Raw genomic sequence first — 18,990 nt, forward strand, 5'->3', positions numbered from 1 at the left:
GTTGGGGGAATTACCAGCGTTCTCTTCCAAAAGTGTCAATAAATTGTATACTTGCAGATTGCTCAATGCAGTGGGATTACACTGCTACTGTTGAGGGTCTAATTGAGTCAGCTACAACTCAGTAGTGTGTGAGGAAGACCTTAATTTCAGAATTGAGACTGAGTTTCTCACACTGGAATAAGTGAAAGGCAAAATCAACATACTTTTAAAACTTCACTCATTCAATGAGGCATCCTTAAAAGGGAGGTTTGGGTTGACCTTTTCTATTAGCTTACATTAAAAGCATAAAGAACAGCATCTCATTGGACTAAATCCATTCTTCATGAAAAAAAATGATATTTTACTTTGTTATTGGATTACTTTCTCTACTTCTATCTGCAAGGCTTGCATGGTATTGTTTTAACAAGGAATGGCATTCCTTTGTTTCTAATACAAGTAATATAGTTTTTTCTTTTTTTGTTGTCATCCCCCTTCCAGGGACCAAAGTCTAGGGGGAAGCAGAGGTTGTCTATTCTTTAATGAATGAACTATAGAAAACAAAGTTAATTTTACTGCTGTGGCTACCGTACTCCTGACATAGGTCTGTGGTTACATGTTTTTCTCTGTCAAAGTGACTGAAATGTGTAAATGTCATCAATATTTATGTGTAGAAATACTTCCTGGAAGTGGTTGCTTGAAGTGCCAGGTCTTACTTCTTTTTATAATTACTGATTAACAGGGCACATTTTTTTTGTTCAGTGAATGATCTGTTATAGCACACAGAATGTCCTTTCTAGCCAGCTGTTTTCTGCTGAGGAGGAGATTTGATGTTTGCCAAGTCACTGTGGCAAAACTTAGTATACATAAAGCATGTAGGCCCGTCTCTCCAGTGTGACTGGTGATCTTAATTATTTCTGTTTCAGAATACTTGATTTGAAACACTTGACACCAGTTTTAAAGCTGTGTGGCTTTTTAAAAGTTGGGCTCCTTTTCTATTCTGTTTGAATTGGCAATTGTAATAGAAATTTTTATTACACAAACATATTTTAACAACAATTCTAACAGAGACTTTAAACCTTGAATTGCATTTAATCTTAATAGTCATTCAAGGAAAAGAAGATCAGTGCTGTCAAACAGAGGAAACCTTCCCTCTGGATGGCGTTTCAAAATGTTTTGCAGTCCTGTCAGTTAAAAAGTCTGATCTTCTAGACATACAAATGTGATTAGGTAATAATTTACTAGAACTTATTTCAGTGAAACAAAATCACTGGAGGGAAGAGACGGGAATCCTATCTTTTAAAACTGCTTAGTGAGGTGTAGAAACTCATTCCTGGAATCTGTAAGTTTTTTTTCAGGTCATTTATTATGCAGGCATGCTGCTTGCTTCACGAATCTTCTGTTGCCTTGGCATTAGAACATACCAACTCCAAACACATTTGTTTTCCAGATCCATCAAACTTTCAGCCTCTGCAGTAAGTATTCTTTCAGCTTCATAGAAGAAAATATTCTGCACTATATTTTAGAGATGCAATAATTTTGCAATGTTGCCAATATATATGCATTAGCTGTCTTTATCTCTTGTTACACTGATCCAAACATTTAATATCAAGAACAAAATAAGATCTTTGAATCAGTCAAATATTTAACCACACTAGCATAACAGAATTTGGTGATTATTGGTTTGTGTGCCTTTTTCAGTCTTTGAAGACACATCTAGCATCTATCAGGCCAGAAAGATTGCTGAGTTAGGGCAGTAGAGCTCACAATACAGGAGACAGGTTAAATCCCAGCTTTGTCAGAGGCTTTTGGTAAGACAGTTTATTTCTTTGTATCTCATTTTTCCTTTAATGAAATGAGAATAGTGGTGCTTCTTGACGGTGCAAGAACAAGGGGTATATAAGCACCTTAAACTTAATTTTATACAGAATCTTCTCAATTTCCCATCCTAACTGCTTGTAAGATTGTGTAATTTCATTTTAAGTCCTCTTTTTTTTTTTTTTTTTTTGGAAAACATAGCTTTGGAACATTGGAACATGGTGGGTGGTTGGAGGTCACACTCTGCACTGCATATAGAACACTGGAATGTAAATTGTGTTCTGGCTCAGAACAGGAGTTCATCTAGTCAGCAAACTGGGTCAACCAAGACACGTGTTAGCCTTCAAAACAGATGTTCAAATCATTATAATGGACGGTTGTAGCACATTTTGCCCATATGAGAAGTTTCTTTTTTGTGCAAAAGGAGGTCACCTTTTGCTTGAGTCAGGTTTTCATATGCTGTAAGTATTTTTATTCTATTTAATGGAGTTAGATATTCTCAGTAAAAGTGAAGTCTAAACCTGGTTGGGTTTGGTTTCGTTTTTTTTTTTCTTTACATTTTGGCTTCAGTTGTAGCTTTTGACTTTGAGTTCCACAATTCAGTTGTGCGCCATGCAAAAGTATTTGCTTCTGTTGTTATTAAAGATATTGACATTCAATTTAATCACGAGTTTCTTTGTGTTAAGAAGAAAGATAAATACAAGCAGCACCTGACTGTGCTGTTTTTCCCTAACACTTTCTTTGATAGAAAGGCCGTGTTTCCCTAACACTTTCTCTGATAGAAAGTGTTAGGGAAAGCAGGATGTCAGATGAGAGAGAGCTTGATGAGAACATACCTCTCCTGCTTAACACCAGTCTTAAACTTATGGAAATCCTAGCCCTGAAATGGTTTATTATCAAGTGATGACATAGTTGGCTGAAAGAAAACAGGGTCTTAAGAATTCTCATGACCTTCTGGCAGAAAGAATGCTACTTGAGGTATCATTTTTATATGTCAGTTAATTGGTTGGCTTTCTTCAAGTAATAAAGAGGACCTGAACCCCACTGCAAGGTGGATCTGTGAAAACCTGAAAACTGATGCAGGACTAGCTATTCTGTTTTAAAACTAGTTTCAAGGCACAAGAAAAAATACATCAAAAGACTTGGATAATTAAATACTTAAAATAGTATGAGAGCTGTAAAAATGAAAGCTTATTTTACTTGTCAACTCATTTTTTTTTTTAGCTAGGGAAAGTTACTTACGCAGTTAAGCTTTACATTATAGTTGATTACAAAAGTTCTGCAGTTGATAAGCCTTCAGCTTTTAGCAAATTGAAACAATTTTAAGAACAACTGGTCAATGGAACAGATTTACCCGTAGCCGTGTACAGAATTCTCATTAGTAACTGGGAGGATTTAAGGTGAGACTTCTTATTCCTCACAGCATGAGTAGTTGTCTAGCATGTGAAAAAAAAAAGTGTGTGTGTGTGTGCTCAGTCTAAGTAGTACGTGTGTTGTGTTTATGTAGTAGAGCCAAACATTCATCTTAGTTACCAAGAGATACACTGTAAAATCCAATCCATCTTCTAGACCATATATGTGTTTTTAAATAGGTATAGTACAGATTACCTAGTCAGAACTCCCTCTTAGCTTCCTCTTGTCCTGTATCAAGTTATCTTAATGGTTTCTTACTGAGGACAAATAAAAGGTGTCCTATGCTTGATTTCTCTTCTATTTGTTTCTCATAAATGAGGTCAGAATCAGATCTGTAGAGAAGATCTATAAGCAGAGATGTATCTGTTTAATTTTACAGCTTCCCATTCTTCAAATCATTATGCATATGGTAGCTTCATTACTGTAAACTGAGTGCCAGCACTATATTTCTACCATGAGTCATTCTCAATGATTCAAAATTGAAACTTGGAGTGTAATGGTAACACAGACATTTTCTTCTCAGAGGATGGTAGCTAGAGTATGGGTTTCGAATCCTTCACAACTGGCAGTGGTAAATCACTAAAATCAGTAGTTTGACTCAAAGAAACAGAAGTGTCTGGAGTACTGAGGTACTATGTAATTCCTATGTAATTTTTTTCCAGTGTCAAGCTGTTTTACAAAGATAAAATACTTTAAAGTTTTAAAAGTCTGAATAAAATAGGATATGTCTTTGCTGTTTTCTTTTTGCCTATCAATTTAAAAAATAAGATTATATCGAAACTGCATGCTTTCCAAACTGGATTGAGCAGGAATTGATAGAAATAGCGCACTCTTTAAGTTGTTAGTGTACCATAGAAAAGAAAAAGAATGTATGTCTCTTTTTTCAGGTCATCTTTTAAAGCTATTGAGCTAAATTATGCCCCTGCTTTATCCTTGCTGAAAATTTAGAGGCTTTAGATAGTGATGAATGGGAATTTACAATATTTTTGTGTATTTTCTTGTTAGTCTGAATTCAAGCTATTATAGAAGCTTTAGTGAAAGAACATTCTGTAATTTCATGTAAGTACTGAATTCAGCTGGCAATGGTATATTTGAGAAAGCATGAAGGAGGGTGTTTGTCATGCAGAATCCAACAATGTAAAACTTTGTCTTTCTTAACAAAACCCTTCTGTCTGTATATTTTGATCTTGCAGACAATGGCCTTCAGACACAAAAACACAAGACGAATTGAAGGCCTTGATAGCAATGTGTGGTGAGTAAAGGGAAAATAGTTGCAAGTTTCAGAAAACATCTCGGCTGCTATCTTTACTTTCCAAATTGATAATTATTGCCAGTAAGAAAGTACATAGCACTTGCTATCTCTGCTGGAGTATATTGGGTACCTGCTTAGAAGCAGTGAACCAATTTCTGTTAAAGATGTGAATTAAGTCTTATTCTTGAGCTGTGAATATTAGGCTTCGGCTTCTCTTCATCTGATAAACCATATAAGACAAGTATATCTCTTGGGTGTGGTTGTATAGCTGACTCCCAAATTTAAATGTTAATTTTGTTGAGTAATGTATTTCAATTACACTTGGTTTGTATTTACCAAATGAGTCAGATTTCTTTTTGAAGCCATTATACTTGTCTTTATAATTTAGCTCATTATTTTTAATCAACTTTTTTTTCGCAGGTATTAAATTGGTCTTAAAGCAGTATTGCCATCACTGGTAAAAATGAGATTTTATTAGTAGGTGAAAATACTCTTTTGGGTTTACATTAGTTGTATGTGTGTGTGTATACATATACACATATACATATACACATATACATATACACACACAATGTGTTCTGGTCATCCAGCCTCAAACTCATTGTTAGCAGTTTGTATTAATTTTTGACAGAACTGTGGTGCTGTGTGGTTTTTTTTTTCTGTTTTGTTTTTTGTTTTGTGGGTTTTTTTTTTTTTTGTTTTGTGGTTTTGTTTTTTAATTCTTGTTAACATTTGCATAGGGAGGAAAGGGCAAAATTCAAAGCTTACCTGTGAAGGGAGTTAAAAAAAAGTTGTTTAAGAATCCTGATGTTTGTATCTGGCAGGCTGCTAGGAACAGCTGATGAAGAGTCTGAAACAGTCCATGCCTAAAAGTACAGAAAAATAAAATGTAGCACTCTGAGGTGACCAGAAAGTTTAATGACACCTTCACTTGACAGCATCGAGCTTCCAAATCATTTAATGTGCTGTTCTGACTAGGTCTATTTCATTTTGCAAAGACAGTAGTGTTCCATTTCTGCCCATATCCAGAGTTCCTGTGTGTTTGTGCATGTGTACATCTGAGCATACTTCTGCTGGCAGAAGTTGTTCTGTGGATGCAGAAAGTCGGCCTTTTCTTGGGCTCCTTCCGACTCCTGTGGTTACTTGCCATTGTCCTAGCCCCCGCCTCTCCACGTGAGCACTCTATTCAAACCTGCCTTCACTGCTTTCAATTTAGCAAACTGAAATACTTTTTTTTCTGCCTTTTGGTGCTAATGAAGGAGAAAAAAAAAATTATCTGGTATCTTAACTTTAAAGTGCTTTTTCTCTTCAGGGTTGAATTTACAAAGGTGGCAGCAGATCCCTCAATTGTTAATCTTGGTCAAGGCCTTCCTGATATATCCCCTCCCAACTATGTTAAAGAAGAGCTGGCAAAGGCATCAGCAGTTGACAGACTGAACCAGTACACACGAGGCTTTGTAAGTATGTAGAACTTAAGGACTCAAGTTCAGTGGAGAACATGCCACAGGGAAGAAAATATGGACTTTGCTTTGAATTGTTTTTATCTGTAGGTCAGACTGTTATGTCCCAAGTTAAGTTGATCTAATAGCCTTATATGTTACTAATGAACATCCTCTGTGTAGGCTTCTTCAAGGCAGACTCCTTCAGCAGGAGGAAAATGGTAGAGCACATCTAGGATGAACTGTGTTTGAAGAGTCATATTACAGTTTAGAGAGTGTATATTACACCTTTACCTCTGATTTTGGTCAGTGTAAACATGGATCACATGGGATAATGATAGAATGAGAAAGAAATACTTGATACCACTCAAGACAGTGCAAGAAAAGATTCATCTGTAACATTTAGTAGATTTCAGTGGAGGTTGAGAAGTGATGGGCACAGTAAGTTTTTGCCCCGGAAAGATGCTCACTAACTATTCTATAAATCAGCTTATAGACTTCGTCTTGAGCTGAGTGTGAGTGTGTGGCATTTGTCATTGCCAACGCAGGATATTCAAGTGGGCTATTACTGTTTCAGTATGACCACTTCCTTGTTTGGTTTATTTTTCTTTTATTTTGTGGTATAGATAAAGTATATTGCCCAGTTGAAAATCATGTCTTAGGACTAGTACAAGACCCTAAGGAGTGCATGTAATATTTTTCTAGATGATCATGTTGCACAATTGTAATAGAGAAATACTGTATAGACTGGTAGGCCAGCAGTTGTTTTGGTAGTTGTGGCATCATTGTATATATATTCCATCATAACTTTTTGCCTATTCTCTAAGAAACTGCATGCGTTGTAACTGTCATTATATCTATTTTATATATATATATATATAGGGAGCAGCAGTAGCCAGCAGCTCCCTAAAGGATAAGCTGTCACAGTGAGCAGTGTGAAGACCTCACTAGCCAGGGCCCAGACTCACAGTTCCTGGGCAAGGCCAGAGATTGTGGCAGAGGTCAGCCCAGATCACCAGCCAAGACTGTCGTGGTGAGGTGGGCCTTAGAAGCCAGGACGTCAATCCACAGGTCAGGCCTGGTAATGCTAGCCACAGTTATACATAACCCAGTGATCACTGGGCATGTCCAGGGTGACACAGCTGGTCTAAGGGCAAGCCACAGGTTCAACAGGGTCTATGGCCAGATACAGGCATGGTTATAACTGAACTGCAGATCAGCAACCCTACTGCATAGCATTTAAAGAGAGCCCCTGGACCAGGGGCGGAGCTCTGGGTAGACAGCCAGGTAAGGCTGGTCAGGGCCCTGGCAAGAACAGAAAGAACACAAAAAATCCCCAGTGATTGTAGTTTCATTCCTCCATCCCTCTTTGGATCATTTTTGTTTAGTCACATTTACCAATATGTAAAGAGTCTCTGGATGTACAATGTATATGTAACTATATAAACCTCTCTCTGGATGAACTTAAAAGTATAAAGGAATTATTTTTGTGTCAGACACACAAAAGATGGCTGGGATTTAGTGACCTTACAGGCTAAGCATTAGTATGTTCATCACCCATAATAAGGTACCTGAAAAGTGTTTGCTTACCAGACGGGAAAGGTTTTGGAGCAGCCTTGGCATAGGGGGAAAGGTTACAGAGAGAATGGGCTACAGTCTGCCTTCTGACAAATATTCACAGACTGATTCTCTAAAACAATTTTCAAATCAAGCATAAATATAATTTTCCTAGTGCAAGCAATTATTCAGTATTTACTTCTGTCACTTTGGTCTTCATTTCTAAATAGTTTGATAATTTCTGTGATAATTATGAATGTTTGCAGACATATTATACTGTAGATAGCAATTAAAGAGGAATTTTTACCAATATTCCTATCTTCAGTCTGTGCACTTCCTCTACAAACTTATGCACTTGCAAGATTTTGGAGCACAAGTATTTGTGGTGGTAAATATGGGAAGGATGAGTAGGAATGATGCACATCCATTTGATAATTGAGACATTGTCGTAGCTCTCTGCCACGCTTGGACCTCTCATTGACAGTAGGGCTATGGCTTGTAGAGCAGCCTAACATGACTTGGGTGGTGCAGCATTCCTGTGTAGCTGACACACATGGCAAGCAGTGGCTGTCATTTGAATCAACAATGACTTGTAAGCCTCAATTTATAGTAATGTTTATGTTTACAGAAGGGTTTGTGGTATATGTCTTGTGTGTAGAGGTACGACCCTCAATATTTTAGAGGATTTCTTTGCATACTTGCATTTTCTGTAGGAGCTGTTTTCTGTTTCTACCAAACATCTAAAAAGAAAAAAAGATTTTCCTGTAGAAAAAAACTGTAGTTTTTCTGAGGAAACAGAATTATGTTGTCTTATATCATGTTGTATATGATCTTTGTTGCATGTTTGTGTTCCTTCCACATTTTGAGAAGATTATGTTAAGTGCTGCAATGTAGGGGACACAAATGGTGAATGGTGCTCTGAGATTTGGGATATGACTATATGAGTCATCATTCTGATCACAAGTGCTGTTTAGTGGCAGTATATAACAGATAAAAAAGATTCCCCTTGCACCAAGTATTTTTTTAGTTGAAAGATGGGGAAGGAAACAGAAGGAACTTCAGATAGAAATATGGGCAAGTGTGAAAGATACTCTAAAGGAGTTGAAGGTGAATTGGTGTTAGAGTATTCCCTCTCTCCTCCTGTCTTTTGTCTCCTGTAGGATCCCTGGAGCTATCCTGAGATGTGATAAAAAGATAGAAATATAAAAGCAAAACGAGAATTTCCTAGTAGATAGCGAATAAATTGAAACTACTTTTCTTTCCTAATGCACAAAAACTTTAAACCATTCTACCTGTTAAAAGCCATTAATGCTGAGGGTTAATCTCATTTTTTCTATTTTAAAATGTATTATTTTGATATATGTGGAAAAAAAAAGAAAAACCCAGGCATGGGCTGTGTGCGTTGTCAGGAACACAGTCATCAGTTGGATTTGTTTGCTTTGAACAGGGACATCCGTCGCTGGTGAAAGCCTTGTCTCAAGTGTACGAGAGAGTTTGTGGCAGAAAGATTGATCCTCTCACAGATATCTTGGTGACCGTGGGAGCTTATGGATCTCTCTTTAGTACAATACAGGCATTAGTTGAAGAGGGAGATGAAGTAAGTTTTTATTTGAAATATTCAGGTATAGTGACTGAAATGAGAGTTTGCCTGCTTTTTATTTGTTCACTTTTAAATGTAAGTTAATGTTGGGGCTTCTTTCTGATCTCTATTAGTGTGGCTTGTTACAGTTGTACCTCTGACTTACAGTTTCAGAAGTTGTGATGAGGAGACTACCCTTTGGATGCCTTCCTACTTAAAAATCCCTTTCTTTCATACTTAGGGTACCTGTAGCAGTTTCTTTTTCACTGTTATGTGACGTAACACATGCTGATTTCTTATGTGAGAAAACCTGTGGGATGTTATCTGAAACAACAGTCTAATGGTGCCACAAAGCACTATTGGTGTTTGAGTAACCAATGTGTATCAAGTTCTATTTAGGACCATTGCATAGCAGCATAGGTAGCAGAAAAGCAGGAATGTCCATTAACAAAAATTTGTTTGTTTACTGTACTAGCTGTGATGATTCATCCCTAAGTTCTCTGCCATTAGCATTTGTTTTCTCTTTTTTTTTTTGTTTGGTTTCCTGTTATCTAGCCTCAGTGTGATTTTCCTTGAATTGGTCCTCTTTTTCTACCAGAAAATTTTCTTTTGAGATTTCTAGATACTTGGAAATCTTGCTCTAAAATATTTTGCAATGTTAGATCAGGATGGAGTGCCAGAAACATTATCAAGTTACACCACCAAAGTAAAGCCGGAAACATGATGGTATCATGCACGGTAAATTATCTGTTTCTGATACTGATGATTGTCATTTCAGGTAATAATAATAGAGCCATTTTATGACTGTTACGAACCAATGGTAAAGATGGCAGGTGCAAAGCCTGTTTTTATTCCTCTGAGATATGTGAGTAGCTTTTTAAGTATTACTTATATAAAGTTTCACATCCATAATCGATACAGTTTGATGAAGACCTAGGTGGTGCTTTTCTGTATAGTTTTTCGTAACATCCAATTACATTAAAATGAGCTAGATTACTATAGCAGATTCCTAACTGTTTGGCCATTTTTATGTGGATAAGGAGGAGGAAAAGGCCTTGAATCTCTCTCCAGTGGTGATGAGTCTTTCCAGCCAAACCACTTTTTCTAGTGTCAGGAAAGGCCATAAACTCTCATGTCATGTGACTGGGCTTCCTGCGTTGCACACCATTATAATCAACATGTGTGCAACCAGATCCTGGAAACCAGTTCCTGGGGAGGCTTTAAGACACACAGTAGCCAGGAGAGGACAGCCACTGTCAGAATAATTTACCTTGCTTTTAGCCTTCCTGCCTGTTCCTAGAAGTTCCTTCTCCCAGGACAGATTGGACAGGTTGTCAGCTATAGTTATAAAGGTGTCTGAGGGTGGTAATTCAGGCATCTTTGTTAGGCTGTAATATGTTGTATTTATGTAATGCATAATTATATTTTTTTTTTTTTAATTAGAAAAATAATGGAAACTCTGCATCTAGCGCTGACTGGGTCTTAGATCCTGCTGAACTTGCAAATAAATTTAATTCCAAAACAAAAGCAATTATTCTGAATACCCCGCACAACCCTATAGGCAAGGTAAGAGTCCTGCTTTAACACTACTGTAATTTCAGTGTATGCCTTATATACTGTGATTAATGCATTGTCCTTTACTTTCTTGTATCCCAGGTATTTACCAGGGAAGAGCTCCAAGTAATAGCTGATCTTTGTATTAAACATGATACCCTCTGCATCAGTGATGAGGTTTATGAATGGCTGGTGTATAAAGGAAACCAACACATTAAAATAGGTGCTGATTTTTTGGTGGAGTCTTAGAAATGGTTGTAGAATGATGCTGTAACAACAGATTCATTGGTAGTGGTTCTAGCATGCAAATGAGGTGGACGTGGATGTTGTTGACCACTGCAGTTGCAATAGTGGTATGATCTTGTCTAACTTTGTGTCTCAGACTTATAAATGTGTCTTGATTTATATGTTTCTGTTGAAAATGAATTTATTTAGAGAGTCCATATGGAGCTCACCTGAAGCAGTGTACAGAAAAAAAAAAAGCCAAGTACAGGAAGGGACCTTTGCTCTGTCGTCTCCTTGGAAAAGAAACAAAGAGATTTTGGTCTCCTACTAGATACAGAGATAGGCCTACATGCATCCCTTAATCCATGCAGGCATCCTTACCTACCTGCTATTGTCAAATTATATAATAAACCATAATTTATTGACTCACTCTGCTACTTGTCCTATTCTTGTAGTTGTTTCTGGGTTAGAAGTCTTAGTAATCTTTTTGTTTTTCTCATGTCTGGGACAGCCAGTGACAGTGACCAGGACAGTTGTGTCAAAATGGCTTGTAGTGCCTGAGTTAATGTTGTATTTGGGGCTTTTCTCAGGCATCAGAAATAACGCTGTCTTGAGATGAATGGGTAGTCATTTCTCAGATTGTGTCTTTCTTATGAATAATTACACATCTTGGCTGAGGATAACTAACACATAGTTTTCACAACTTGTGCCTCTCATTTTCTGCCTCTTTGTTCTTCTGTCATTAATCCTTACCTTCTTTTCATGGCAAAAAGCACTCGCCCATATATTTTTTCTCATTTGCTACAGTTGCTATAATTTTAGAATATTCTCATTGCTTGCTTAATATGATGGAGTGATATCAACATACAGCTCTGAGTTAGGGGCAGTACAGATTTATAACTACGTGGAATATGTGAGTGCATCTCTACTGAATTAATTTTATTTTATGTACAGCTACCTTGCCAGGTATGTGGGAAAGAACAATAACTATAGGAAGTGCTGGAAAAACGTATAGTGTAACTGGCTGGAAGGTAAGAATCAATGTGTAAGTTCAGTTCTATAAATAACAATGCATTTATTACACTAAAAAAGCCTCTTTTTATGACCTGTGTTTTGAAAGCTTCTGGCAAATCTCTGTGTCTCTAAAACTTGAAGTTATCATTCAGTTGGAGTAATTACCTATCTTCAACACTCGTGTTTTAATTCTCTTCTTGTCTCTCAGTTAATAAGGTCTTCTGAGAAAGCAATACTAAGCAAAAAATGAACACCATATGATTTGTTCAAAACCAGTCAAGATTCAGGGGGAAAACATGGATATTATTGTATTGTAACTTTTCAGTTTTGTGATGACCGTTTCCAGGCTGTGGGAATCGTATGTTTTGGAACGGCTCATATTTCTGTAAAATATTTAATGATAATATTTTGCTTGACTTTAAAATACATATCAGAAAGTAAATAAAAATATTTGTTTGGCAACTAAATTCTGTTTTCTTCATCACCTGTGTTCAAATTGAACCATGACATAGCTGATCCAGTAGTGAGCTTTTGTTTTATGCTCCTTTGACACAAGAGCGTATGATTTGTGAAGATTCAAAACCAATTAGGAGTAAGATCCCTAATAAATGCTCAGTTTGATTTCTGAGTGAAAAGTTTGGTCAGCGCCCTGTGAGATAGAGGGATAAGTGAAATTATAATTCTGTCTCAAATCAAGGAATTTTTTAAAGACATCATTCACCAAACTTCATGTAAACCAGCTCTTAATTCTTTATCAAAACCAGTTCACTATCAGTTCATAAAACAGGAAAACTTGAGACACTGCCTGGTTTGAATTCTTTCTAATTTTTAGTAGTACCACTGCTGTAAGTATAACAGATGCATGCTTTCTTCCCTTAGCTTGGTTGGTCTATTGGCCCCCAGAACCTGATTAAGCATTTGCAAGTTGTTCACCAAAATACGCTGTATACTTGCCCAACTCCGTTACAGGTAGGTACATAAGGGGCAGAGGAGGTGATTTCCTGGTGTAGCAAATTGTAGGTCTCACTGTAATAGTACAGTAATCACAACAGTGAATTTTTAGTTGTCAAAATATATATCCTGATGTGCAAGAAGAGCTGACACATTTATCAGCCCACCAGACTTTTGATTGAAAAAATAACATCACAAATAACACAAAAAAACTCAGCAAATAAAATAAAAATTGTTGCAATATGGGCTTGTTTTACTGAGCATTAGCTCTATCTACTTGTTTGTAGTATTCTATTTTATGTTCTTATCAGTAATTTTAACTTCGCTTCAAATCAGGTTGTAAATCCTCGTGTCAAGGACTGTGATTCTGTCTATGATTAGCACCTAGCGAATGATTGGGTGCTTTGGGTGTTGCCACAGCACAAAGTAACAAACAAATTACATGCTTGGATGTAGCTTGTGTAATTTGTATATGGTGATTTGCTTAATAAGGACCTGGATCTAAGAAAAATCCATGTGATTTCAGTAGAAAGTATGTGTCTGTGCATTTCCTGAGTGTCCATGAGTACTTTGAACATTGACTATCTTTCCAGGAGGCTTTGGCACAAGCATTTTGGATAGACTATAAACGCATGGATGACCCAGACTGCTATTTTTACTCACTGTCTCGAGAGCTGGAAAGCAAGCGTGATCGGATGGCTCAGCTACTTCAAGACGCTGGACTAAAGCCTGTTGTTCCAGATGGAGGATATTTTATGATTGTTGATGTTTCTACATTAAGTTAGTGTAAAGTTTATTAAAAAGGGTGTGGAAAGTGAACATTTTAGTAAATCTGACAATGCAGCTTTCATTTTAAACTGTATTCTCATTTCATGTTTGCATAACATTGTCAGGAGAGTTAACTGGGATTGAATTTTTCTGTTTTACCTTAACTTGGGAGGCAGATTTTAAAAGCTTTAGCAAAGCCTTTGTTTGTGATCCTAATTACTGTCCATGTTTTGCAAAGCTTTGGCAAGGTTTTAGGGAGGATAAGGGAGGTGTATAAAAAATCTATGTTAAAAAGGTCTATGATTAGTAAAAAATTTGAAGGAATTTGAGGAAGAATTCCCACAGGGAAACATTTTCTATTTCCACATTTTTCACTAACTGGTCCTAATGGCACTTGTCATTCACGCAGGAATGTTTAAACACAACTGGATCTTGCAGTGCTACCATATGTCAGGAAGTTTTAGATACCCCAGTTTTCACAGATGTGAAAACAGCAGTTGCAGTGTATTGCTCCCCATCCAATAAATACAGTCTTCGGTACCCTCCACAGTCCTGATCCCTCAATAACCCAGACTTGAAGAGGACTTGGAATACTGCATGGCTTTCATCCAAGCTACATGTCTGAGTTTGCTTTGAATGGAAAGCAAGTGCTGAGATCAGAATGGAAAGGCTCAATCTGTTGGCCTATTTTAATTTAACATAAAAGCATACATCTTTGTTCTTAAGTGTTAACTATAATAAAGTGTTGTTAATGAATGCCTTCCCAGTGGAGCCTAGGAAATCTTACAAAATGTTTGTTTTAATTTTGTTTTAGATGTGGATCTCTCTGATGTAGATGTGAAACAAGCTTATGATTATAAATTTGTCAAATGGATGATAACATCTAAGGTAAGGTGTCTTAGTCATACCCTAGTTTTAGAAGTGCTTTTCTATTGAAAGTAAGAGCAGTGCAACTGTACTTATTAAACAATATAGTAGAGATATTCCATTTGGTGTTTATAGTAACTGCTGATCATGATATTGCTAAAATATTGTTAAATATGCTGAAAATGTACCCTATAGATTGTATTATGTCCCAGCACTTTTCTTTCAGCATGCTTAAATGCTAGTGCTATAGAAGTACCTTTGAAATGGTTTGCCTGAGAAAAGTAATTTGAATTCAGTTAAGCCTAGCTAGTGCATGCAGAACCAAACCTTGTCTTTCCCTCACATGTCTAGAGGGAGAGTTCTAGAAATAGAATAGTAGAATCATGCTCAAACCAGATATTTTTATTTATATACACATCTGTAAGCGAGTAATATTTCTGGTTTATGTTTCAGAAGCTCTCAGCAATTCCTCTTTCAGCATTCTGTGGTCCTGAAACAAAAAGGCAGTTTGAAAAATACATACGGTTTTGCTTCATTAAGGTAAATACGTGTCCTGGGAAGACTTAAGACTCCTAAAAATCAGTGCAGTACTGAAATCTGCAACAGACCGTTACATTTTGCACAAGATCTCCTGAGTTGGATGGCTTTAGGAACAGAAAATTAGCTTGGTGTAAAATTCAGCACAAAGTAGCTTCAACTGTCTTTTAGCTAAGTGACTTTAAATCATCACTGTAGGTGGCAAGGCTTAGAAGGGCAGTTGACAGAAGACAGCTGGTGGGAAGGCCTTTTTTAGCTTCCTCTGATTTTTAATAATGTTCTTGGCCATTGGTGACAGTGAAAATGAGTTACACTGGTACACTATCAATTAAGGTGAATTCTGTAATCCAGAACAGACACTCATTCAGTTTCCAACCACAAAAACAGTGGTCACCTTCAAGTTTAACTTACTTGCCTGAAAAAGTACAGTGTTTCACATGAGCTCCAAATTACATAAGAAAACAAAGACTCAGGAAGTTATTTTACATTTTTTTTGTGCATTGGCTGACTTTTTCTGAGCACTTTGTGAGCACTTCCTTTTCACATAGTCTTAGAATCATAGAATGGTTTGGGTTGGAAAGGACCTTAAGATCATCTAGTTCCAAACCCCTGCCATGGGTAGAGACTCCTCACATTAGACCATGTTGTCCAAGGCTCTGTCTTCCTCCTGTTGAATCTGTTCTTGAAAAGACTGGAAGACTATGGGGACAGGTACATAAACTTTAATAAGCCTGCAACCATAAGATGTTTCCTGATGGTTCTGTGATACAGTCAGCGTAATGGAACATGTGCAAGTCTTTAACTGTTCTAGTACAAAGACCAGAGCCTTAGCTTGATCCAGTAATGAAGGGGAGTTTCTGCTTGTGTTATCCAGCTCTTTTGATGCAGTATAAAGACCATGATAAAAACCGAGCCAGTAACAGCCAGGATGAAACTTGTTCACTGTGAATGTGAACAGCACTAATCATACAAGACTACTTGTATGACTCACCAGGTTGTAGCTGGGCCACACAACTGGCTAGTGGATAGAATACCCATATTTAGGGGGATTATGTTTGAGTAGTTCACAGCATAACTTTGTTACATGGAGATTTAAAACTCCTGACTGTTCACATAAAGATTTGGAAACTATGCTAGCGTGTCTCCAATACAGAGCTGCCAAGTACGTCACTGCATGTATGCCAGGCATATAAGGAGTATTGCTTCCATTACATTTGATAATATGAATGCTGAGAAAATACGTTATCTTTTAAATAAACCTAACAGATATTTGCAAGGAGTCAGCATTGAATTCTTTGTGTAGTCAAAATTTGTAGTTATAACTGTTAACAAAGAATTGACTGACAGATACTTACAGGATGCAAGTGGAACTGCCAAGTATTGATTTGGGATGATATAACCATGACTGTTACTCTCTTTTCAAGAACTCCATACTTGCAGTAATAGTGATATTCCTTGTTTTGCAGAAAGACAGCACACTGGATGCAGCTGAAGTGATTCTGAAGAACTGGAATAAACAGACAGCCTGATTTTTTTTCACTAACTCTTCCATCTGGTATAATTATCTAATAATAGGGGGTTTATTACAAATTTAATAACAAATGACTTAATACAACACAGAATTACTGACATTGTAAATAACTTTGTGCTGCCACCTGCTGAGTTAATGATTTATTGAAATGTGTGATGCAACCAGAGGTTATTTTCAGTCTTTTCAAAAGAATTTGCTTTTTTTCCTGAAAAGAAAATCTATGCAAATCTCTTTTCCTACAAATTTTTGTCTTTTGGTAAAACTCTGTGTAAAATAAATAGATGCTACAGGTATTTTAAAACTGAAGAGAAAAAAAGTGGGAGGTGTTTTTTGTATGACATAGTATAGGAAATAGGATTGAGACTTAAAAATAGTAGTTAATGAAATCCAATAGCCTGCAGTGGACAAAAATTAAGATATGCTTCATATTAGATAATTGCGCTGACTTTCTACATACTCACCTACCTACCTTGTCCATGCACAAATTGCCTCAGTTTAAATAAAGTGACTGAGTTAAGTCAATTCAGTGTTTACACTATAAGCAAGATTGGAAAGTGCTGAGTTGCATAATTACTATTTAATTTTCCCAGAATCATGTTTATTGTTCTGAAAGTAATCAGTCCTTGATGAATTTATACAAGTGGCATCCAGAACAGGAATTCTATTCACAAATGTCTGCCTATTTGTTTAATTATTACATGGATAAATCTACAAAGCAAAATAGGAGACTTTTCATCATCCTTTTGTTCACAACATTGGTGACTTCACACCAAACTTATATAAAACTCTATAGGTCTAGGGGGACCATGAAGATGGGCTGTGCTGTGGAGCTCAGCTAATTTTTTTTCAACCTCAGTTGATAAAGGACTGTTTCAAGAGAGATCAATATGGAGAACTCCTTTCTAGTTGCATCCTTTTCCAGTTCTCTCTGTGATCTTTTAATGTGTGGGAGCAGAAGCAATCCAGGTAGGTAACTTTTTAGGGCTGCTTGCATTGTTCTCCATGTGGTTTCTGTTTTCTTCCCACAGGCCTTACTGTGGAAAGCCTCAACAATTCAGTAACTAGTTCTGCAAGTACTTGACTCATTCTGTAATCACACAGCTGGAATCTTAACTGAATTCCATCAGACTGTGACCGTGGCCTAAAAAAAATGTATAGAAACTGGATTGTGAATACAGCTGCCAGGCTTTTTCATTAGTGCTTCTTGCTCTTGGGCTTTTGGGAGTCCAGTAGCTGGGAATTCTGTAGTTTTGTACTGTCTTACACTGCCATTCCCCAAATGTTACCAGGGGATGATTGGCTGGTATTGTTAAGGTGGTGTATAGTCTTGGTGTAGAAGGAATCATCAATTTAGTAATTAAAATAACTGAGATTTCAGCATGAATTTCATGGGGAAATTCCTACATTAAATTCCTGGAGGAACTATTTTTTTAGATGCTAAATTTCTGTGAAATCTGAACTCTATTTTACAATCCATTTCTGTAAGTTGCACTGGGGAGCTGTGCTATTGCAGGAACCAAGAGGGCAGTGCAACAGTATTGAGCTGCAGGAGAATTTGGAAAAGGAAAATGCTGCTTTAGCTGAGAAGTAAATTGTTATGAAAGGAAACCATTTTTTTTCCAGCATAGAACCACGGGCTGCTATGAACTGTTTGTGTGATTCTGCAAATAAAAAATTTCTAATTTCTTAAGCCTCTGTAATGACATAAAATAATAAAATAACTTTCATTTTGGTTTCTTGTCCTTGAAACAGGTACTTCACAATGCCATTAAGGCTTACACAAGTAATGCTATTTTTATCGTTGTATACAGAAAGGTTTAAAGATCACTGCATCATGCTTCTCTTGAAGGTGACAGCTATGGAGCACAAATCTCTGAAGTATTTTTAAAGCCCTATTCCTGCAGTATAAGATGTTGCTGAGATAGCTGGCTTGTCAGCATATGTACACATACATAACTCTGGCCTCACAACAGTAGTCGGGTATTAAGGGTTCTTCCATTCACCTCTATTTCAATGTTTCCATACTCTGTTAAAGAAATAAATCATAGAATCACAGAATGGTTTGGGTTGAAGGGACCTTAAAGCTCATCCAGTTCCAACCCCCTGCCATGGGCAGGGACACCTTCCACTAGACAGGTTGCTCCAAGCCCCATCCATCCTGGCCTTGAACACTGCCAGGGATGGGGCAGCCACAGCTTCTCTGGGCACCCTGTGCCAGCGCCTCAGCACCCTCACAGGGAAAAACCTCTGCCTAGTGTCTAATCTAAATCTCCCCTTTGGCAGGTTAAAGCCATTCCTCTTGTCCAGGCCTTGTCAAAAGTCCCTCTCCAGATTTCTTGTAGACCCCTTTTAGGCACTGGGAGCTGCTCTAAGGTCTCTCTGGAGCTTTCTCTTCTCCAGGCTGAACAAGCCCATCTCTGTCAGCCTGTCTTCACAAGAGAGGTGCTCCAGTCCTTGCAGCATCTTTGTGGCTTCCTCTGGACTCGCTTGGGCAGGTCCATGTCCTTCT

The 18,990-nt window shown here is 37.2% G+C and overlaps 1 protein-coding gene across 5 annotated transcripts; it reads left to right on the plus strand.

The window, feature by feature from the left end:
- The first annotated feature begins 452 nt into the window (after positions 1-452).
- Positions 453-18,171, plus strand: KYAT3 (kynurenine aminotransferase 3). 5 transcript variants are annotated; one of them, XM_057402729.1, is made up of 14 exons: positions 453-580; positions 1,335-1,451; positions 4,401-4,459; positions 5,772-5,916; positions 8,903-9,052; positions 9,813-9,899; positions 10,478-10,600; positions 10,691-10,811; positions 11,768-11,844; positions 12,707-12,796; positions 13,372-13,558; positions 14,361-14,434; positions 14,867-14,953; positions 16,417-18,171. In XM_057402729.1, the coding sequence occupies exons 2-14, from the start codon at positions 1,353-1,355 to the stop codon at positions 16,477-16,479; spliced, it is 1,362 nt and encodes a 453-aa protein (XP_057258712.1). In that variant the 5' UTR covers positions 453-580; positions 1,335-1,352; the 3' UTR covers positions 16,480-18,171. The 5 variants fall into 5 exon arrangements, with proteins under 5 accessions (XP_057258712.1, XP_057258711.1, XP_057258713.1 ...); XM_057402728.1 differs by having other exon boundaries at positions 465-580; positions 1,324-1,451; XM_057402730.1 differs by lacking the exon at positions 453-580 and adding an exon at positions 1,678-1,787 and having other exon boundaries at positions 1,322-1,451.
- The last annotated feature ends 819 nt before the right edge of the window (positions 18,172-18,990 follow it).

This window comes from Pezoporus wallicus, unplaced genomic scaffold (genome assembly GCF_028554395.1).
Source record: "Pezoporus wallicus isolate ANWC-B61680 ecotype Strahan unplaced genomic scaffold, APGP_CSIRO_Pwel_v1 contig_8333, whole genome shotgun sequence".
Classification (NCBI taxonomy): domain Eukaryota; kingdom Metazoa; phylum Chordata; class Aves; order Psittaciformes; family Psittacidae; genus Pezoporus; species Pezoporus wallicus.

Bases quoted from the DNA above. Each gene is read 5' to 3' on its own strand.
- KYAT3 (XM_057402729.1), top strand. From the start codon at position 1,353: ATGCTGCTTGCTTCACGAATCTTCTGTTGCCTTGGCATTAGAACATAC. The intron at 10,601-10,690 runs GTAAGAGTCCTG...CTTGTATCCCAG, and splicing joins CGCACAACCCTATAGGCAAG to GTATTTACCAGGGAAGAGCT. The intron at 11,845-12,706 runs GTAAGAATCAAT...TTCTTCCCTTAG, and splicing joins ATAGTGTAACTGGCTGGAAG to CTTGGTTGGTCTATTGGCCC.